General features: G+C 48.9%; 3 protein-coding genes across 3 annotated transcripts in view; all 3 read left to right on the top strand.

The window, feature by feature from the left end:
- The window catches only part of TSPEAR (thrombospondin type laminin G domain and EAR repeats), a 108,940-nt gene that overhangs the window by 42,088 nt on the left and 50,669 nt on the right, over positions 1-16,183 (top strand). The window lies entirely within an intron of this gene.
- LOC128069703 (keratin-associated protein 10-8-like) lies at positions 4,638-5,357 on the top strand. The gene is made up of 2 exons (XM_052662853.1): positions 4,638-4,942; positions 5,081-5,357. Exons 1-2 carry the CDS (start codon positions 4,638-4,640, stop codon positions 5,355-5,357), a joined length of 582 nt encoding a protein of 193 aa, XP_052518813.1.
- On the top strand, positions 14,870-15,526 carry LOC128069927 (keratin-associated protein 10-3-like). The gene is made up of 2 exons (XM_052663222.1): positions 14,870-14,923; positions 14,972-15,526. The coding sequence occupies exons 1-2, from the start codon at positions 14,870-14,872 to the stop codon at positions 15,524-15,526; spliced, it is 609 nt and encodes a 202-aa protein (XP_052519182.1).

Raw genomic sequence — 16,183 nt, 5'->3', positions numbered from 1 at the left:
TCTTCCAGTAGTCATGTGTGTCTGTGAGAGTTGGACTGTGAAGAAAGCTGAGCACCAAAGAATTGATGCTTTTGAACTGTGGTGTTGGAGAAGACTCTTGAGAATCCCTTGGACAGCGAGGAGATCAAGCCTGAATATTCATTGGAAGGACTGATGCTAAAGCTGAAGCGCCAATACTTTGGCCACCTGATGTGAAGAACTGACTCATTAGACAAGACTCTAATGTTGGGAAAGACTGATGGCAAAAGGAGAAGCGAGCAGCCGAGGGTGAGATGCTTAGATAGCATCATCGACTCAGTGGGTATGAATTTGAGCAAACTCTTTTTACTTCAAGATAGTGGAGGACAGAGCAGCCTGGCGTGCTGCAGTCCACAGGGTTGCAAAGAATTGGACTTAACTTAATGACTGATCAGCAACAATCCAAAAGCTTAGCATTTCAAACCATCTGATATTAATGAAGTATCAGCACCTCACCAGGGTCACTGCCTGGGAAGGACCAGACTTTGTGTGTGCCAACAGAACCCATCGCTCTGGCTGTTTAGACTTTTCTTCCTGTCCTTCTCACCTACACCTGCCCAATTCCCCATGTGCTCCTGTATGTTTCCTCACTTGGCCGTTTGTCTTCTTTCTTTCTGGTTTTTGCTCTTCAGGTTTTTTTAACCTGGACCTGTTTGAAAGTCTTTCTTTCTTTCTTTTATTTTTCTTTCTTTATTTTTTTACTTTACAATGCTGTATTGGTTTTGCCATACATTGACATGAATCCACCAGGGGTGTACATGAGTTCCCAATCCTGAACGCCCCTCCCACACCCCTCCCCATATCATCTCTCTGGGTCATCCCAGTGCACCAGCCCCAAGCATCCTGTATCCTGTATCGAACCTAGACTGGTGATTCATTTCTTACATGATAGTATACATGTTTCAATGCCATTCTCCCAAATCATCCCACCCTCTCCCTCTCCCACAGAGTCCAAAAGTCTGTTCTATACATCTGTGTATCTTTTGCTGTCTCGCATACAGGGTTATCATTACCATCTTTCTAAATTCCATATATATGCATTAGTATACTGTATTGGTGTTTTTCTTTCTGGCTTACTTCACTCTGTATAATCGGCTCCAGTTGCATCCACCTCATTAGAACTGATTCAAATGTATTCTTTTTAATGCCTGAGTAATACTCCATTGTGTATATGTGTTTGGTGGCACAGCTTTCTTATCCATTCATCTGCTGATGGGCATCTAGGTTGCTGCCATGTTCTGGCTATTATGAACAGTGCTCCGATGAACACTGGGGTACACGTGTCTCTTTCAATTCTGGTTTCCTCGGTGTGTATGCCCAGCAGTGGGATTGCCGGGTCATAAGGCAGGTCTATTTGCAGTTTTTTAAGGAATCGCCACACTTCTCCATAGTGGCTGTACTAGTTTGCATTCCCACCAACAGTGTAAGAGGGTTCCCTTTTCTCCACACCCTCTTCAGCATTTATTTGCTGTAGACTTTTGGATCGCAGCCATTCTGACTGGTGTAAAGTGGTACCTCATTGTGGTCTTGATTTGCATTTCTCTGATAATGAGTGATGTTGAGCATCTTTTCATGTGTTTTTTAGCCATCTGTATGTCTTCTTTGGAGAAATGTCTATTTAGTTCTTTGGCTTATTTTTTGATTGGGTCGTTTATTTTTCTGGAATTGAGCTGCAGGAGTTGCTTGTATATTTTTGAGATTAGTTGTTTGTCAGTTGCTTCATTTGCTATTATTTTCTCCCATTCCGAAGGATGTCTTTTCACCTTGCTTATAGTTTCCTTAGTGTGCAGAAGCTTTTAATTTTAATTAGATCCCATTTGTTTATTTTTGCTTTTATTTCCAGTATTCTGGGAGGTGGGTCTTAGAGGATCCTGCTGTGATTTATATCGGAGAGTGTTTTGCCTATGTTCTCCTCGAGGAGTTTTATAGTTTCTGGCCTTAAGTTTAGATCTTTGATCCATTTTGAGTTTATTTTTGTGTATGGTGTTAGAAAGTCTCCATGAAGTCTTTATTGAATTTGTTACCACACTGCTTCTTTTTTGTGTTTCGGTTTTTCTGGCTGAGGGCTGTGTGGGATCCTGGCTCCCTGACCAGGCACTGAACCCACACCCCATGCACTGGAAGGTGGATCCTTAACCACGGGACCTCCAGGGGACTCCCATCATTTGTCTTGTTTCTTTAAATGTTTCTCCAAGAGGGAAACATGAGTGGAGTGTTTTCCAAGCTCTTGCTTATGTGAAAATACACTGCTGTTCTCTTTACTTGAGAAAGATACAACGGGCTTCCCAGGTGGCACTGCTGGTAAAGACTTGGCCTGCCAATGCAGGAGAAACATGTAATAATTTGAAAATAGGAAAAATCAGCTTTAGTCCCCAGCGTTCCCCTAGAAGCTCTGTCTTTCCCTATTTGGTGGGAGAGGTCCAGGGTCCACCTGGTAATAGTTCATTTCCAGACCATACTGTTGGCCGTTTCTTCCAGCCTGGAGATGGATTTATGCTTTACCTCTGTTGGGCTTCCCCTGTGGCTCAGCTGGTGAAGAATCTGCCTGCAATGTGGGAGACCTAGGTTCCATTCCGGGGTTGGGACAATCCCCTGGAGAAGGGAAAGGCTACCCATTCCAGTATTCTGGCCTAGAGAATTCCTTGACTGTATAATCTATGGGGTCGCAAAAAGTCAGATATGACTGAGCAACTTTCACTACACTCTGTTGGAGTAAGAAGCGGCACCTCCCTCCAGTATTCTTGCCTGGAGAATCCCATGGACAGAGGAACCTGGCAGGCTACAGTCCATGGGGTCACAGAGTTGGACACAACTGAGCCCCTGGGCAAGCATGCACACTTTCCCTCTGTGGATTGGAGGAACCAGCAGTGTTTGTGCTGAAAACCACAGGGTTGATTTTCCATGGTGTCAATTTTGCTGTTTCCCACCTCTGTTGTAAATTTTCAGCACAGCTGCCTGGTGGTAAACTTCCTTGGACATGTGCTTCCTTCTGCTTGTAGCACTGAAGTTGGCCTGGGGGAAGGCCTGGGTAAGAGCCTCGATCCTATATACAGATGGCGGCTTCCAGTCCCAGTCCTGATACTGTGGGCTGTGTGATTGGACATGGTTGCTTAACTTCTCTGTGCCTGGGCTTCCTCACCAATTACGTAACCTTCTTGCTGAGTGGATGTGAAATCAAGTGCCTTGGCAGGTGTAGAGCGTTCAGATCACCACCTGGCCTAGAACAGGTGCTCAGACAGTGTCATCTGACCCCACAGCCATGGTCAGGGCCTCCGTGATGACTGCTGCCCAGACGTCACCGTCTTCCCCAGAGTCCACCCTTGCTGACTTTCTGTTCCAGGCTCCCTGGGACCACATCTGCTTGAATCCACAAGGAAAACCAGCTCTTGCCTGAGCTTTACTTTTGGGTGTTTCCTCAGGTCCTCGCGTCTCCACTGCGCACAGGTGGGCTCTGCAGGAGGAGACCCTCCCTCTCTCTGAGTCTTTCAGGGCATCCCCCTTGAGGAAGGCAAAGCTGGCCTAGGGGCTGTTAGCTTGGCTGAGAAGTGTGGGGTGCACAGGGTGTGCTGTGAGCAGTTGGGTCTGGGTGAAATGTGAATGAACGTGGGCCCTGACAAAGACACCTGTGAGCACTGCTCCCTGAAGAGATCCCCTAACAGAATCCACGTACGCCTACGCTCCATTAACGCTCCTCTCAGGCACACTGGCTGGGCTGCAGGGGACTGGATGTCTCTCTCGCCATGCTTCCTGCTGGCAGAGCAGCTGCTGAGGCGGGAGTTCTAGGACCTTCCACGAGCCCCTGCTGAACATGACCCTCAGCTGGTTCCACGGTCACATCCCCTGGACCAGTTGCATTTTACAGACGTGCACATGTCACTTGACACCTAAGTTTAAAAATGCGTGAAAGTCAAAATAATATTGAAGTACTGTACCTCAAACAGGAGAGAGCTGTGACATGTAAATTCACCAATTTAGAGACACGATCACCTCTAAACCTCACCCAGCTCTGTTCCTGTTGTTCAGTTGCTCAGTCGTGTCCCGCTCTTCAGGACCCCGTGGATTACAGCACAGCAGGCTTCCTGTCCTTCACCATCTCCCAGAGCTTGCACAAACTCAGGTCCATTGAGTCAATGTTGCTATCTAACCAACTCGTCCTTTGTTATCCCCTTCTCTTCCTGCTTTAATCTTGCGCAGCACCAAGGTCTTTTCTAATGAGTCAGCTCTTTGAATCAGGTGGCCAAAGGATTGGAGCTTCAGCTACAGCATCAGTCCTTCCAATGAATATTCAGGGTTCATTTCATTCAGGATCTTACCTAGATATTTTCTATATCTTTTCTGGTGCCAAGCAAAGCAGAAATGGGAAAACATCCTGCAACATGGGATATTTACACTCTCGGGTTTAATGAGTGAAAACAATTGTGGAAACTATGCCAGCACTAATGAGGGGCTCTTGCCGCCAGCTGTCAACCCCAACAAGGAAGAGAGGGCCTGGGAGTCTTCTGTGAGGACAACAAAGGCCAGGGGCCAGGTATAAAAGCCCTACATCCCCAAGCACCTCACACACACAGCTCATACACCCACACACACTCAAACCCTCCTCCAGCCCCACCGCCTCCGCCATGGCATCCTCCACCCTGTCCATCTGCTCCAACGACCTGAGCTATGACTGTCCAGAGAGCTGCTGCGAGCCCCCATGCTGTGGCCCCAGCTACTGCACCCTGGCCCCCCGCCTGACCCTCCTCTGCACCCCAGTGAGCTGTGAGTCCAGCCTCTGCTGCCAGCCAGCCTGCAGCAGCTCCTGCCCAGCCTCGTGCTGCCAGCAGTCTAGCTGCCAGCCTTCCTGCTGCACCTCCTCCCCCTGCCAGCAGGCCTGCTATGAGCCCGTCTGCTGCAGGCCCGTCTGCTGCACTCCTGTCTGCTGCAGGCCTGTCTGCTGTGAGGCCTCCCCCTGCTCAACCTCCTCATGTTGCCAGCAGTCCAGCTGCCAGCCCTCCTGCTGCACCTCCTCCCCCTGCCAGCAGGCCTGCTGTGAGCCCGTCTGCTGCAGGCCCGTCTGCTGCAGGCCTGTCTGCTGCACGCCTGTCTGCTGCACGCCTGTTTGCTGCAGGCCCGTGTGCTGTGAGGCCTCCCCCTGCTCAGCCCCCTCGTCCTGCTGCAGACCCTCCTCCTCTGTGTCCCTCCTCTGCCGCCCCGTGTGCCGCCCCGCCTGCTGTTTGCCCGACTCCTCCTGCCAACCCAGTTGCTGCCGCCCAGCCTCCTCTGTGTCCCTGCTCTGCAGGCCCGTATGCTCCCGCCCTGCTTGCTGCATCCCAACCTCGGCCCCGGAGCCCTGCTGCTGACCTGGCATGTCATCCCAGAGCCAGCCGAGCTCAGGTTCCACCTGTGACTTGGTCCTCTGTCCTGACCTGGGCTGGGTGGTTGCCCTCACTCAGGACAGGGTCCCCGATGTCTCCACTCCCCTGACCTACTGACCTCTCATTCCTGCCCCAGGAACCCTGACCTCACAGCTCCCTGGGGCTTCTGCCTCCCAGGAGTCGTCTCCAGCTGTCTCTGGGTCAGCTGCCCCCCTACCCGTCCAGATCCTCTATCTGGGTCACTTGGCCTTGACTTCCAACCTGTCAGCGCCCCCTCAGGCACCTGGATAAATAAACTCACATCATCACCTGATCTGCTCCCTTCGTGTGATTCCCTGGTGGGCTGGGTGCAGGGGTGCAAGGAAACACACACAATTGTGACCTGACACTAGTCTCCTCCAGCTGAAAGCATTTCTATCGGTAAGCGAGTGTGTGAGTCACTCAGTCATGTCCGACTCTCTGAGATCCCATAGACTGTAGCCTACGAGGTTCCTCTGTCCATGGAATTCTCCAGGCAAAAATACTGGAGTGGGTTGCTATTCCCTCTCCAGGGAATCTTCCTGACTCAGGGTTGAACCAGGATCTCCTACATTGCAGGCAGGTTCTTTACCGTCTGAGTCACCAGGGAAGCCCTGGCAATAAGTGACTGAGACCCCAAAGGGCATGGGCCTGACCCCTCTGGGCAGGGTCGCAAGGTGGGGCTCCTGCTTCTCCAGGAAGTCAGTGCCTGCTCAGGCCCTGGCCCGCGGCTGGTCCCCTGCAGACCTGTCATGGTCTAGGGGTTTCTCAGGCTCCCTGGACTGTCCCTGCCCACTTGAAACATATGGACCAACTGGCCCCTTGAGTCCGCTCCATGTGGGAGGCCTAAGGATCCCGTGTGACACACCTGCATGTGGCTGGGTCACCCCTTTTGGTCTGCCAGTGGGTCTGCACTTTTAGCAGAAACGTGGTCGTGGCGGAGCTGCTCCAACCATGTGGTGTGAGAGGGCCTGGATGACCTCCCACCCGACTGATCCAGAGAGCTAACAAGGTCAGGACACTAGAAGCTGAGATGCTGGACTTGAGGAGGACAACACAGGCCCACCTGGGAGGGAAAGAAACAGAGTGGGTCTCACAGCTGCCCAGCCCACCCCCTCGAGAATGATTCCAGGACCCAGGCCAGAAACCCAGGTGGAGTGCCATGGATCCCTCAGTAAAGAGCTGGTCTGGGAATTGGGGGCAGTGTGGGGCAGCTAGTCTGTGGTCAGGATGCCAGAGAGAAGAGAGCTTTTCTGAGGAACTCCCCTGTCCACGGAGGGTCTCCCTTAAGTGTCCCCTGAGAAATGATAAGCAAACAGAGGTGAGGCTGAGCCTGGCAAAACCCATAAAGTTAGCTGAACTGATTCGCAGAGATGAAAGAGAGCCTTAAAAGGACCTGCCCCCACCTGCCTGTTGGAAATATTCAGAAGTCTTAGGACATGGGTAGGCTCCTCCCAAGGATGTTGCCTCAACTCTGAGAGAAAATAGTAGGAATGGAAAGGAGAAATTAGCACAGACCCCACAGATATAAAAGGGAAGGCAATAAGCAATTAAGGTGATATGGACTCATTCCTTGAAGACACCATTAACCAAAATTCACTAAAAAAAAAAAAGGCAGATCTCCTCAATTGCCCTGTATCAACTTAACGTATCTTCATTTTTAGGGCAGTTTTAGGTTCACAGCAAAACTGAGTGGGAAGTACAGAGCTCCTATATATCCCCACCCTCACACAGGCACAGCCTACCCCACCATCAGTATCTTGTGATTTGATGCATTTGTTACAAATGGGCTACATTCGTCTTAATGGATAAACCTACCCTGACATGTTAATATCACCCAAAGTCCACAGTCTACATTAGAGGTCACTCTTGCTGTTGCTAAGTTCTATGTGTTTTGATAAATGGATTATAACACCTGTGGACCATTACGGAATAGTTTCCCTGCTCTAAAAATCCTCTGTGCTCCATCTGTTCATCTCTTCTTCCCTGCTAACCCCTGGCAACCACTGATCTTTCTCCCGACTCCATGGTTGTGTCTTTTCCAGAATGTCGTATCCCTGGAACCATTAGGAATGGAAACTTTTCAGATGGGCTTCTTTCACTTAGTAATGTGCACTTACGTTTCCTTCATGTGCCTTCATGCCTTGATAGCCTTTTTCTATTTTTGTTATTGAGGTAAAATATTCATAACACAAAGTTGACAACCTTAACCACTTTAAAGTGTACAGTTCAATGGTATTAAGTACATTCATAACCTTGTGTAACCATCACCACTATCCGTACTTGGAACTCTTTATCTTGCAAAACACACTCTATGCACATGAAACAAGAATCCCCATACTTCCTTTCTCACAGCCCCTGAACGCATCATTCTGCTTTTTGTCTCTAAAGTACTTCGTGTAAGTGAAATCACAAAGTATGTGTCTCTTTGTGACTGGCTTATTTATCTTACTGTAATGTCCTCATGGTTCGTCCATAATAGTGCCAGATTTACTTCCTGTTAAAGGGTGAATAATACTCCATCCTATGTGTATACCTCATCTTGCTTATCTTTTCATCCCTCAGTGAACACCTGAATGGCTTCCTCTTTTCAGCTATTGTGAAAAATGCGTCTATGAATGTGGTTTTACAAATATCTCTTCAAGATTCTACTTTCAATTCTTTTCAGCATAGACCCAGTAGAAATACTGGATCAGACAGTAATTCTACTTTTAATTTGTTGAGGAACCATCATACTGATTTCCACATAGCCGTACCGGTTCATGTTCCCACCAACAGTGTACAAGTGTTCCAGTTTCTTTACAGTCTCACCAATAGGATGGTGTTTTTATAAATAAACGGTCATTATACTAAGAGGTGCAAGGTGGTACCTCACTGTAGTTTTTATTTGCATTTCTCTAATGATTAGTTGTCTTGAGTATATTTTCATTGCTTATGGGCCATTTGTATACCTTCTTTGGAAAAATGTCTATTCGTGGCCTTTGCTCATTTTTGAGTTAGGTTTTTAGTTGTTGTTTTTGAGTTTCGGGAGTTCTCTATACATTCTGGATATCAATCTCTTATCAGATATATGATTCTCAAACGTTTCCTCACATTTCTTTGGGTTACCTTTGTTCTCTGTTGATACTACATTTTCATGGAAAATATTCAAAATTTTCGTGAAGTCCAGTTTTTATATTTTCTGATGCTGACTGTGTCATTGGTGTCATATCCAGGAAATGACTGCCAAATTCAAGGTTTTGAAGTTTTGTCCTATTTTTTCTTCAAAGTTTTATAGTTACAGGTCTTACATTTAGACTGAGGATCCACTTTGCATTAATTTTGTGTATGATGTTAGGTATGGATCTAACTTCATTCTTATGCAAGTGAATATCCAATTTTGCTAGAACCATTTGTTGAAAAGACTGTCATTTCTCCAGTGATTATGGTGTACAATTGTTTTAATTTGCTACTGAATTCAGTTTGCTTGTATTTTGATGAGGATTTTTGTAAGAGACTGAATGCTTTTCCTCTAAGACCAGGAGCCAGACACAGGTGTCTTCTCTCTGCATTCCTTCAACATCATACTTAAGATCACCTCTTGTGCAACAAAATAACAAATACAAGGGTGCATACTGGAGAAATAAAATCATCTCTACTCACAGAGGGTGTGATTGTCCACATTGAAAACCCTTAATAATCTACAAAAAGACTCGTAGAAACATGAGGGTTTAGCAAGTTGAAGGATGCAAGCCTGGAGTAATAAAAATTCATTCTATTTCTTGGACTTCCCTGGGAGCTAGGTCGATAAGAATCCACCTGCCAATGCAGGGGACATGGATTCGACCCCTGACTGGGGAAGATTCCACAGGCCGCAGAGCAACGAAAGCCAGTGCACCGCAACTGCAGCCTGCACGCCGCCGTTACTGAGGCCCACACACCTAGAGAATCCACCTGCCAGTGCAGAAGACAAGCCGATGCAGGTTCGATCCCTGGGTGGGGAAAATCCCCTGGAGGAGGAAATGGCAGCTCACTCCAGGATTCTTGCCTGGAAAATCCCATGGACAGTGCAGCCTGGTGGGCCACAGTCCATGGGGGTCACAAAGAGTCAGACGCGACTAGCAACTGAGCGTGCATGCATGTACACACTCTAGGACCTGCAAGCTACACCTACTGAGCCTCCCTGCTGCAACCACGGAAGCCTGTGCACCGTGAGCCCAGACTCCCCAACAAGAGAAGCCACCTCAACCGAAAAAGCCTCAGACAGGAAAGAAGACCCAGCACAACCAAAGACACTAATAATAATAAATAAACAAGGAATTTAGAGACTACTTATATTTCTATATAATAGCAATAAAACTGAATTAAGGTTTTTGTTTAAAAGCATATTAGAATAAAAAATGAAAACAGGTATAAGTTTTACAGAATATGTACATAATGACATCTATAAAAACACTGATGAAAGGAAAAGAAGACACAGATAAGTGTAGAACTAGACTATGTCTGCATGTTTAAACATTATTATGATGTCAGTTGCTCCAAACAGGGGCCTCCCTGGTAGTTCAGCTGGTAAAGGATCTGCCTGAAATGCAGGATACCCTGGTTTGATTCCTGGGTTGGGAAGATCCCCTGGAGAAGGGATAGGCTACCCAATCCAGTCCTCTTGGGCTTCCCTGGTGGCTGAGATGTTAGAGAATCTGGCGGCAGTGCAGAAAACATGGGTTCGATCCCTGGCTTGGAAAGATCCCCTGGAGGAGGGCTTGGCAACCCACTCTAGGATTCTTGCCTGGAGAATCCCCATGACAGAGGAGCCTGGCAGGCTACAGTCCTTGAGGTCACAAAGAGTTGGACACGACTAAGTGACTAAACACAGCACATCACCTCCAAATTGATCTATAGATTCCAAGTAATTCCAATAACAAATAGGGTTTCTTTGTTGGTATCAATAAGTTGACCCTAAAATTATTTGGAAAGGCAAAGGAGCTCAAGGAGCCACAGCATTTGAAAATGAGGAAGAAAGTTGGAGGTTTTATCCTATCTGACTTCAGTATTTACCATAAAGCTATAATAATCAAAACAATCCAATGCTAGCAAAGGTATAGGCCCAGATGAATGATACAGAAAAGAAAAACAGGCCCACACAAATGAAATCAATTGATTTTTCATAAAAGTGCAAAGGCAGTTTGGAACAATGGATGTCTCTATGCAAAACAAAAAAGTAAGCCTTGATCCGTACCTCAATTTTTACTTAATGTAAAACTTTAATCAAAGTTTATCAGAGACCTAAATATAAAATGTGAAAGTTTTAAATTTTCAGAGGAAAATATCAGAGAAAATCTTTGTGACCTTGTGGTTAGGCAGAGTTCTTATATTCAATACCCAAAGCACAATTGCTCAACGAAAATAAAGAATACCCTGGACTTTATCAGTATTAAACCGTTTTGTTCATCAAAAGACACTCTTAAAGAATGAAAACACAAGCCATAGCCTGGAGAAAATATTTGCAAATCACACATCTGACTGAAGTCCTTGTATCCAAAATATATAAAGAACACTCAAAATCCAACATCAAGAAAAACTAACAAAGAAAAGGGCCTAAAGATTTGAAGAAATACCAAAGAAGATGCAGGGATGGCAAATAAGCATATAAAATGAACCTCCACATCATTACTCATTCAGGTCAGTTCAGGTCATTCGCTCAGTCATGTCCGACTCTTTGCAAGCCCATGAATCGAGGAACGCCAGGCCTCCCTGTCCATCACCAACCCCCGGAGTTCACTCAGACTCACGTCCATCGAGTCAGTGATGCCATCCAGCCATCTCATCGTCTGTCGTCCCCTTCTCCTCCTGCCCCCAAACCCTCCCAGCATCACAGTCTTCTCCAATGAGTCAACTCTTCACATGAGGTGGCCAAAGTACTGGAGTTTCAGCTTCAGAATCATTCCCTCCAAAGAAATCCCAGGGCTGACCTCCTTCAGAATGGACTGGTTGGGTCTCCTTGCAGTCCAAGGGACGCTCAGGAGTCTTTTCCAACACCACAGTTCAAAAGCATCAGTTCTTCAGCGCTCAGCTTTCTTCACAGTCCAACTCTCACATCCATACATGACCACTGGAAAAACCATAGCCTTGACTAGACGGACCTTAGTCGGCAAAGTAATGTCTCTACTTTTGAATATGCTGTCTAGGTTGGTCATAACACTTCTTCCAAGGAGCAAGTGTCTTTTAATTTCATGGCTGCAGTCACTATGTGCAGTGATTTTTGGAGCCCAAATTACTCATTCAGTTCAGTTCAGTTCAGTTCAGTCGCTCAGTTGTGTCCGACTCTTTTCGACCCCATGAATCGTAGCTCGCCAGGCCTCCCTGTCCGTCACCAACTCCCAGAGTTCACTCAGACTCACGTCCATTGAGTCAGTGATGGCTTCCAGCCATCTCATCCTCTGCCGTGCCCTTCTCCTCCTGCCCCCAATCCCTCCCAGCATCAGAGTCTTTTCCAGTGAGTCAACTCTTCGCATCAGGTGGCCAGTTACTGGAGTTTCCGCTTAAGCATCAGTCCTTCCAAAGAAATCCCAGGGCTGATCTCCTTCAGAATGGACTGGTTGGATCTCCTTGCAGTCCAAGGGATCCTCAAGAGTCTTCTCCAACACCACAGATCAATAGCATCAATTCTTCGGCGCTCAGCCTTCTTCACAGTCCAACTCTCACATCCATACATGACCACAGGAAAAACCATACCATTAGGGAAGTGTAAATTAAAACCGCAACAAAGTCCCCTTCATACCTATGAGAAAGGCTAGAATGAAAAACAATTACCATGCCAGTGTTGGCAAGGATGTGGAGAAACTGGAGCTTTGATACATAAAATAAAATCATAAATGACACAGACACTGTGGATAAGTTTGGCAAATAAGTACATTAGAGAACCTTACCATATCACTGGTCTTTGGGGAAATGCAAGTTTGAATTATGCTAAGGTAGTGCAGCTGCTGCTAAGACGCGTCAGTCGCATCTGACTCAGTGCGACCCCATAGATGGCAGCCCACCAGGCTCCTCTATCCCTGGGATTCTCCAGGCAAGAACACTGGAGTGGGTTGCCATTTCCTTCTCCAGTGCATGAAAGTGAAAAGTGAAAGTAAAGTTGCTCTGTCGTGTCTGACTCTTAGCGACCGCATGGACTGCAGCCTACCAGGCTCCTCCGTCCATGGGATTTTCCAGGCAGAAGTACTGCAGTGGGTCGCCAGTGCCTTCTCCGATACTAAGGTACTACTACTTCTTTAGTCACTAAGTGAAATGAAGTGGAGTGAAAGTTGCTCAGTTGTGTCTGACTCTTAATTCTCCAGGCCAGAATACTGGAGTGGGTAGCCTTTCCCTTCTCCAGGAGATCTTCCCAACCCAGGGATCGAACCCAGGTCTCCCACATTGCAGGCAGATTCTTTACCAGCTTAGCCACAAGGGAAGTCCATGAACACTGGAATGGGTAGCCTATCCCTTCTCCAGCAGATCTTCCCGACCCAGGAATTGAACCAGGATCTCCTGCATTGCAAGTGGATTCTTTTCCAACTGAGCTATGAGGGAAGCCCTGTTTAGTCACTAAGTTGAGTTTAACGGTTTGTGACCCCAAGGACTGTAGCCTGCCAGTCTCCCCTATCCATGGGATTTCCAGGGAAGAATACTGGAGTGGGTTGCTATTTCCCTCTTCAGAGGATTTTCCCACTCAGGAGATCGAACTCACAGCTCCTGCATTGGCAGGTGGACTCTTAACCACTGAGCCATCTGGGAAGCCCTCACGCCTATTAGAACGGCCAAAATTAAAACCCTCACAATATCGACTGTTGGCCAAGGATATGCAGCCACGAGAATGTTCACGCATTGCTGGTGGGAACGCAGAATGGCACAGCCACTTGGGGAAAGAGCTTAGCAGGTTCCTATCAAGCCAAACCTACAGTTCCCATCCGATCCAGCTATGCCACACCTGGGTGTTTATCCTAGAGGAATGAGAACACGATCACAAAGAAACCTGTACACAAAGAACGTAGACAGCAGGTTTGTTCATAATCACCAAAGACAGGAAGTCATGAAAGTGTCTCCCAGCTGTGCAGTGAACAAATGGGGGAGGCCCCTCACCCCGGACACCGCACAGCAGGAAAGGGGATGAGCCCGGATGCACAGGGCACCACGGCCACTGCATTTTCCAAGCGAAAGAAGCCAGACCCCAAAGGCCACCCAGTGTACGATTCCATGTATGTGACCTTCTGGATAAGCCACAGCTGCAGGGATCTTGAATCAGCACCTGCCTGGGGCTTTGGGCCGAGGGAGGAGCTGACTCCAGTGGACAGGAGTGTGGGGGCCTGTATGGTCTGGTGGGGGTGTGTCTGCGTTTGTGAAAACTCAGAGAACTGCACATGGCAAAGAATGGGTCGAAGGCCAGAGGGGCTGGGCAGCCAGCAGGCGCTTATTCTACAGGGCCAAGCCGTTGGACTTCCTCTCCCTCCGTCTGCTTTTTGCTGACTTTGTTGTTCTTTATTCTTGTTTTTTATATGTGCCAGCCTTTGCACTCGCCCTTTTTCTGGACCGTGTACTCTCAAGGAGGTTTTTGTACATAATGTACGAGTGACTTCTTTTCAGAATAGCTGTCTTATCCGAAGTGCTCTAATCTCCATCTGCCTGATAATCCACTTTCCTCAGACTTTCAAGATTTGGTTGCACTGTCTTCAGGTATGTTGACTGGCGAGGAAAGTCGGATGCCAAACTCTCTGGAAGCTTTTAGGCTGTTTCCGCGTATTTGGCGTCAGACATTTCACCAGTGTGTCAGATATGCACCGTTTCCCGTTCATCTTGTCCTAGTTTGGTCAGAGTCCGGACCTGAAGCCCAGGTTTCCTTCCTTCTCTCCAGAGAACGCTCTGCCTCTCCCTTTGTTGTGCACGTTCTGACCCTGGAGACCCCGTCTGACGGGGAGGGACCTTCCCTCCTTCCTGCTCTGTGCTTGAGACATGCCTTGCTTCTTCTCACTCACCCCTTCTCCCTTGGGCTGGTCTCTCCACTGTTCAGCCCTGCTGCTTGAGAGGGATGTCCAACAGCAGGGGACAGCACTGTCCCAACTGTGAGCTCTGTGATGCCACGTCACGGAGACTGGGGTTCACAGCCACTCACCTGAGAGCGATAGAGACAGGTGGGAGGGGGAGCTGGCAGGCACGCACGGTGGGGCTTTGGGACACTAGATTAATCCTGTGTTTGCTGAGAGAACCTCACACAGCTCAGGCGTGATCCAGCCCTCAACCAGGACATGCATTTTACAAGCAGCAAACTCTTGTGTAAATAAACAAGAAGAAATAGGGGTTCAAAACACCAACAAGGAAAGGGAAGCCTCAGGGAGCCTTCAGCTGGCCCTGCACACACCTGAACGGGGTATAAAAGGCCCACAGCCCTGAGCAGCACTCACACACACACACACTCACTCACTCACACTCACACCTCACCCTCCTCCAGCCCCACCGCCTCCACCATGGCTTCCTCCGCCCTGTCTGTCTGCTCCAGTGACCTGAGCTACAGCAGCCGGGTCTGCCTGCCTGGGTCCTGTGACTCCTACACCGGCTACTCCTGGCAGGTGGACGACGGTCCAGAGAGCTGCTGCGAGCCCCCCTGCTGTGCCCCCAGCTGCTGCACCCCAGCCCCCCGCCTGACCCTCCTCTGCGCCCCAGTGAGCTGTGAATCGAGCCCCTGCTGCCAGCCAGCCTGCAGCAGCTCCTGCCCGGCCTTGTGCTGCCAGCAGTCTAGCTGCCAGCCCTCCTGCTGCACCTCGTACCCCTGCCAGCAGGCCTGCTGCACACCTGTCTGCTGCACACCCGTCTGCTGCAGGCCCATCTACTGCAGGCCCGTCTGTTGCACACCCCTCTGCTGCAGGCCCGTCTGCTGTGAGTCCTCCCCCTGCTCAGCCTCCTTGTGCTGCCAGCCCAACCCCTGCTCCTCGGTCAGTTGCAGACCCTCCTCCTCCGTGTCCCTCCTCTGCCGTCCTGTGTGCCGCCCCGCATGCTGTGTGTCCACCTCCTCCTGCCAGCTCAGCTGCTGCCGCCAGGCCTCCTGCGTGTCCCTGCTCTGCCGGCCCGCGTGCTCCCACCCTGCTTGCTGCGTCCGAACCTCAGCCCCAGAGCCCAGTTGCTGACCTGGCACATTTCCAACTCCTTCCAGGGCCAACGCTGGCTTTCACCTGAAATTTCTGTAGCCTTGAACCCAGTCTGGGGTCTCCTTCTGCCCCAGAATTTCCTGTGAGCAGCCTGGGATGGCTCCTGGTTCCTTCCAGGCCCTGAGTGTCAGCCAGCATCCTGCTCTCCATCCTTGTTGGTCATGGATTTTGTCCTGACCTAGGTGAGGGGTCTGCCTGCTAACAAATAAAGTCATTGTCATGCCCTCTTTGTGCCTTGAGTGCATATCTTTTCAAACCCTGGGAAAGACCTTTGTTGTGGAGAGTGGTCTGGGGTGTGTTAGAAACCTGGCCTTGAGTTGTATCCAGGACAGTAGCATCACCAGGCACGGCTAACAGCACCCAGCTACTCTCTGCCAGGGTGTCCTGAGGCCATAGTTCCACGGCAGCCTGCAGTCCAGAGTATCCTGCTCACCTGTAGACCCCTGCATGAAGTGAGTGATGGGGTGGGAATTGGGCACAGGTTCAGGCCCCGGGCTTGCACACTGGGAACATGGAGGTTCCCTAGGGACAAAGGAGACCCCCCCCCCCCCGCCCCGGTTTAGTAAACATTTGCCTTGAATACATAAAGCTTATCCCAGAAACAGCTTCAGACAGGCTGGTGCCAGCCGACTCTAG

This window comes from Budorcas taxicolor, chromosome 1, assembly GCF_023091745.1.
Source record: "Budorcas taxicolor isolate Tak-1 chromosome 1, Takin1.1, whole genome shotgun sequence".
NCBI lineage: Eukaryota > Metazoa > Chordata > Mammalia > Artiodactyla > Bovidae > Budorcas > Budorcas taxicolor.
The sequence above is the reverse complement of the archived record's forward strand: the minus strand, read 5'-3'. Positions and strand labels throughout refer to the sequence as shown.

Bases quoted from the DNA above. Each gene is read 5' to 3' on its own strand.
- LOC128069703 (XM_052662853.1), top strand. From the start codon at position 4,638: ATGGCATCCTCCACCCTGTCCATCTGCTCCAACGACCTGAGCTATGAC. The intron at 4,943-5,080 runs GCCTGTCTGCTG...CGTCTGCTGCAG, and splicing joins TGCACTCCTGTCTGCTGCAG to GCCTGTCTGCTGCACGCCTG.
- LOC128069927 (XM_052663222.1), top strand. From the start codon at position 14,870: ATGGCTTCCTCCGCCCTGTCTGTCTGCTCCAGTGACCTGAGCTACAGC. The intron at 14,924-14,971 runs GTCTGCCTGCCT...TACTCCTGGCAG, and splicing joins ACCTGAGCTACAGCAGCCGG to GTGGACGACGGTCCAGAGAG.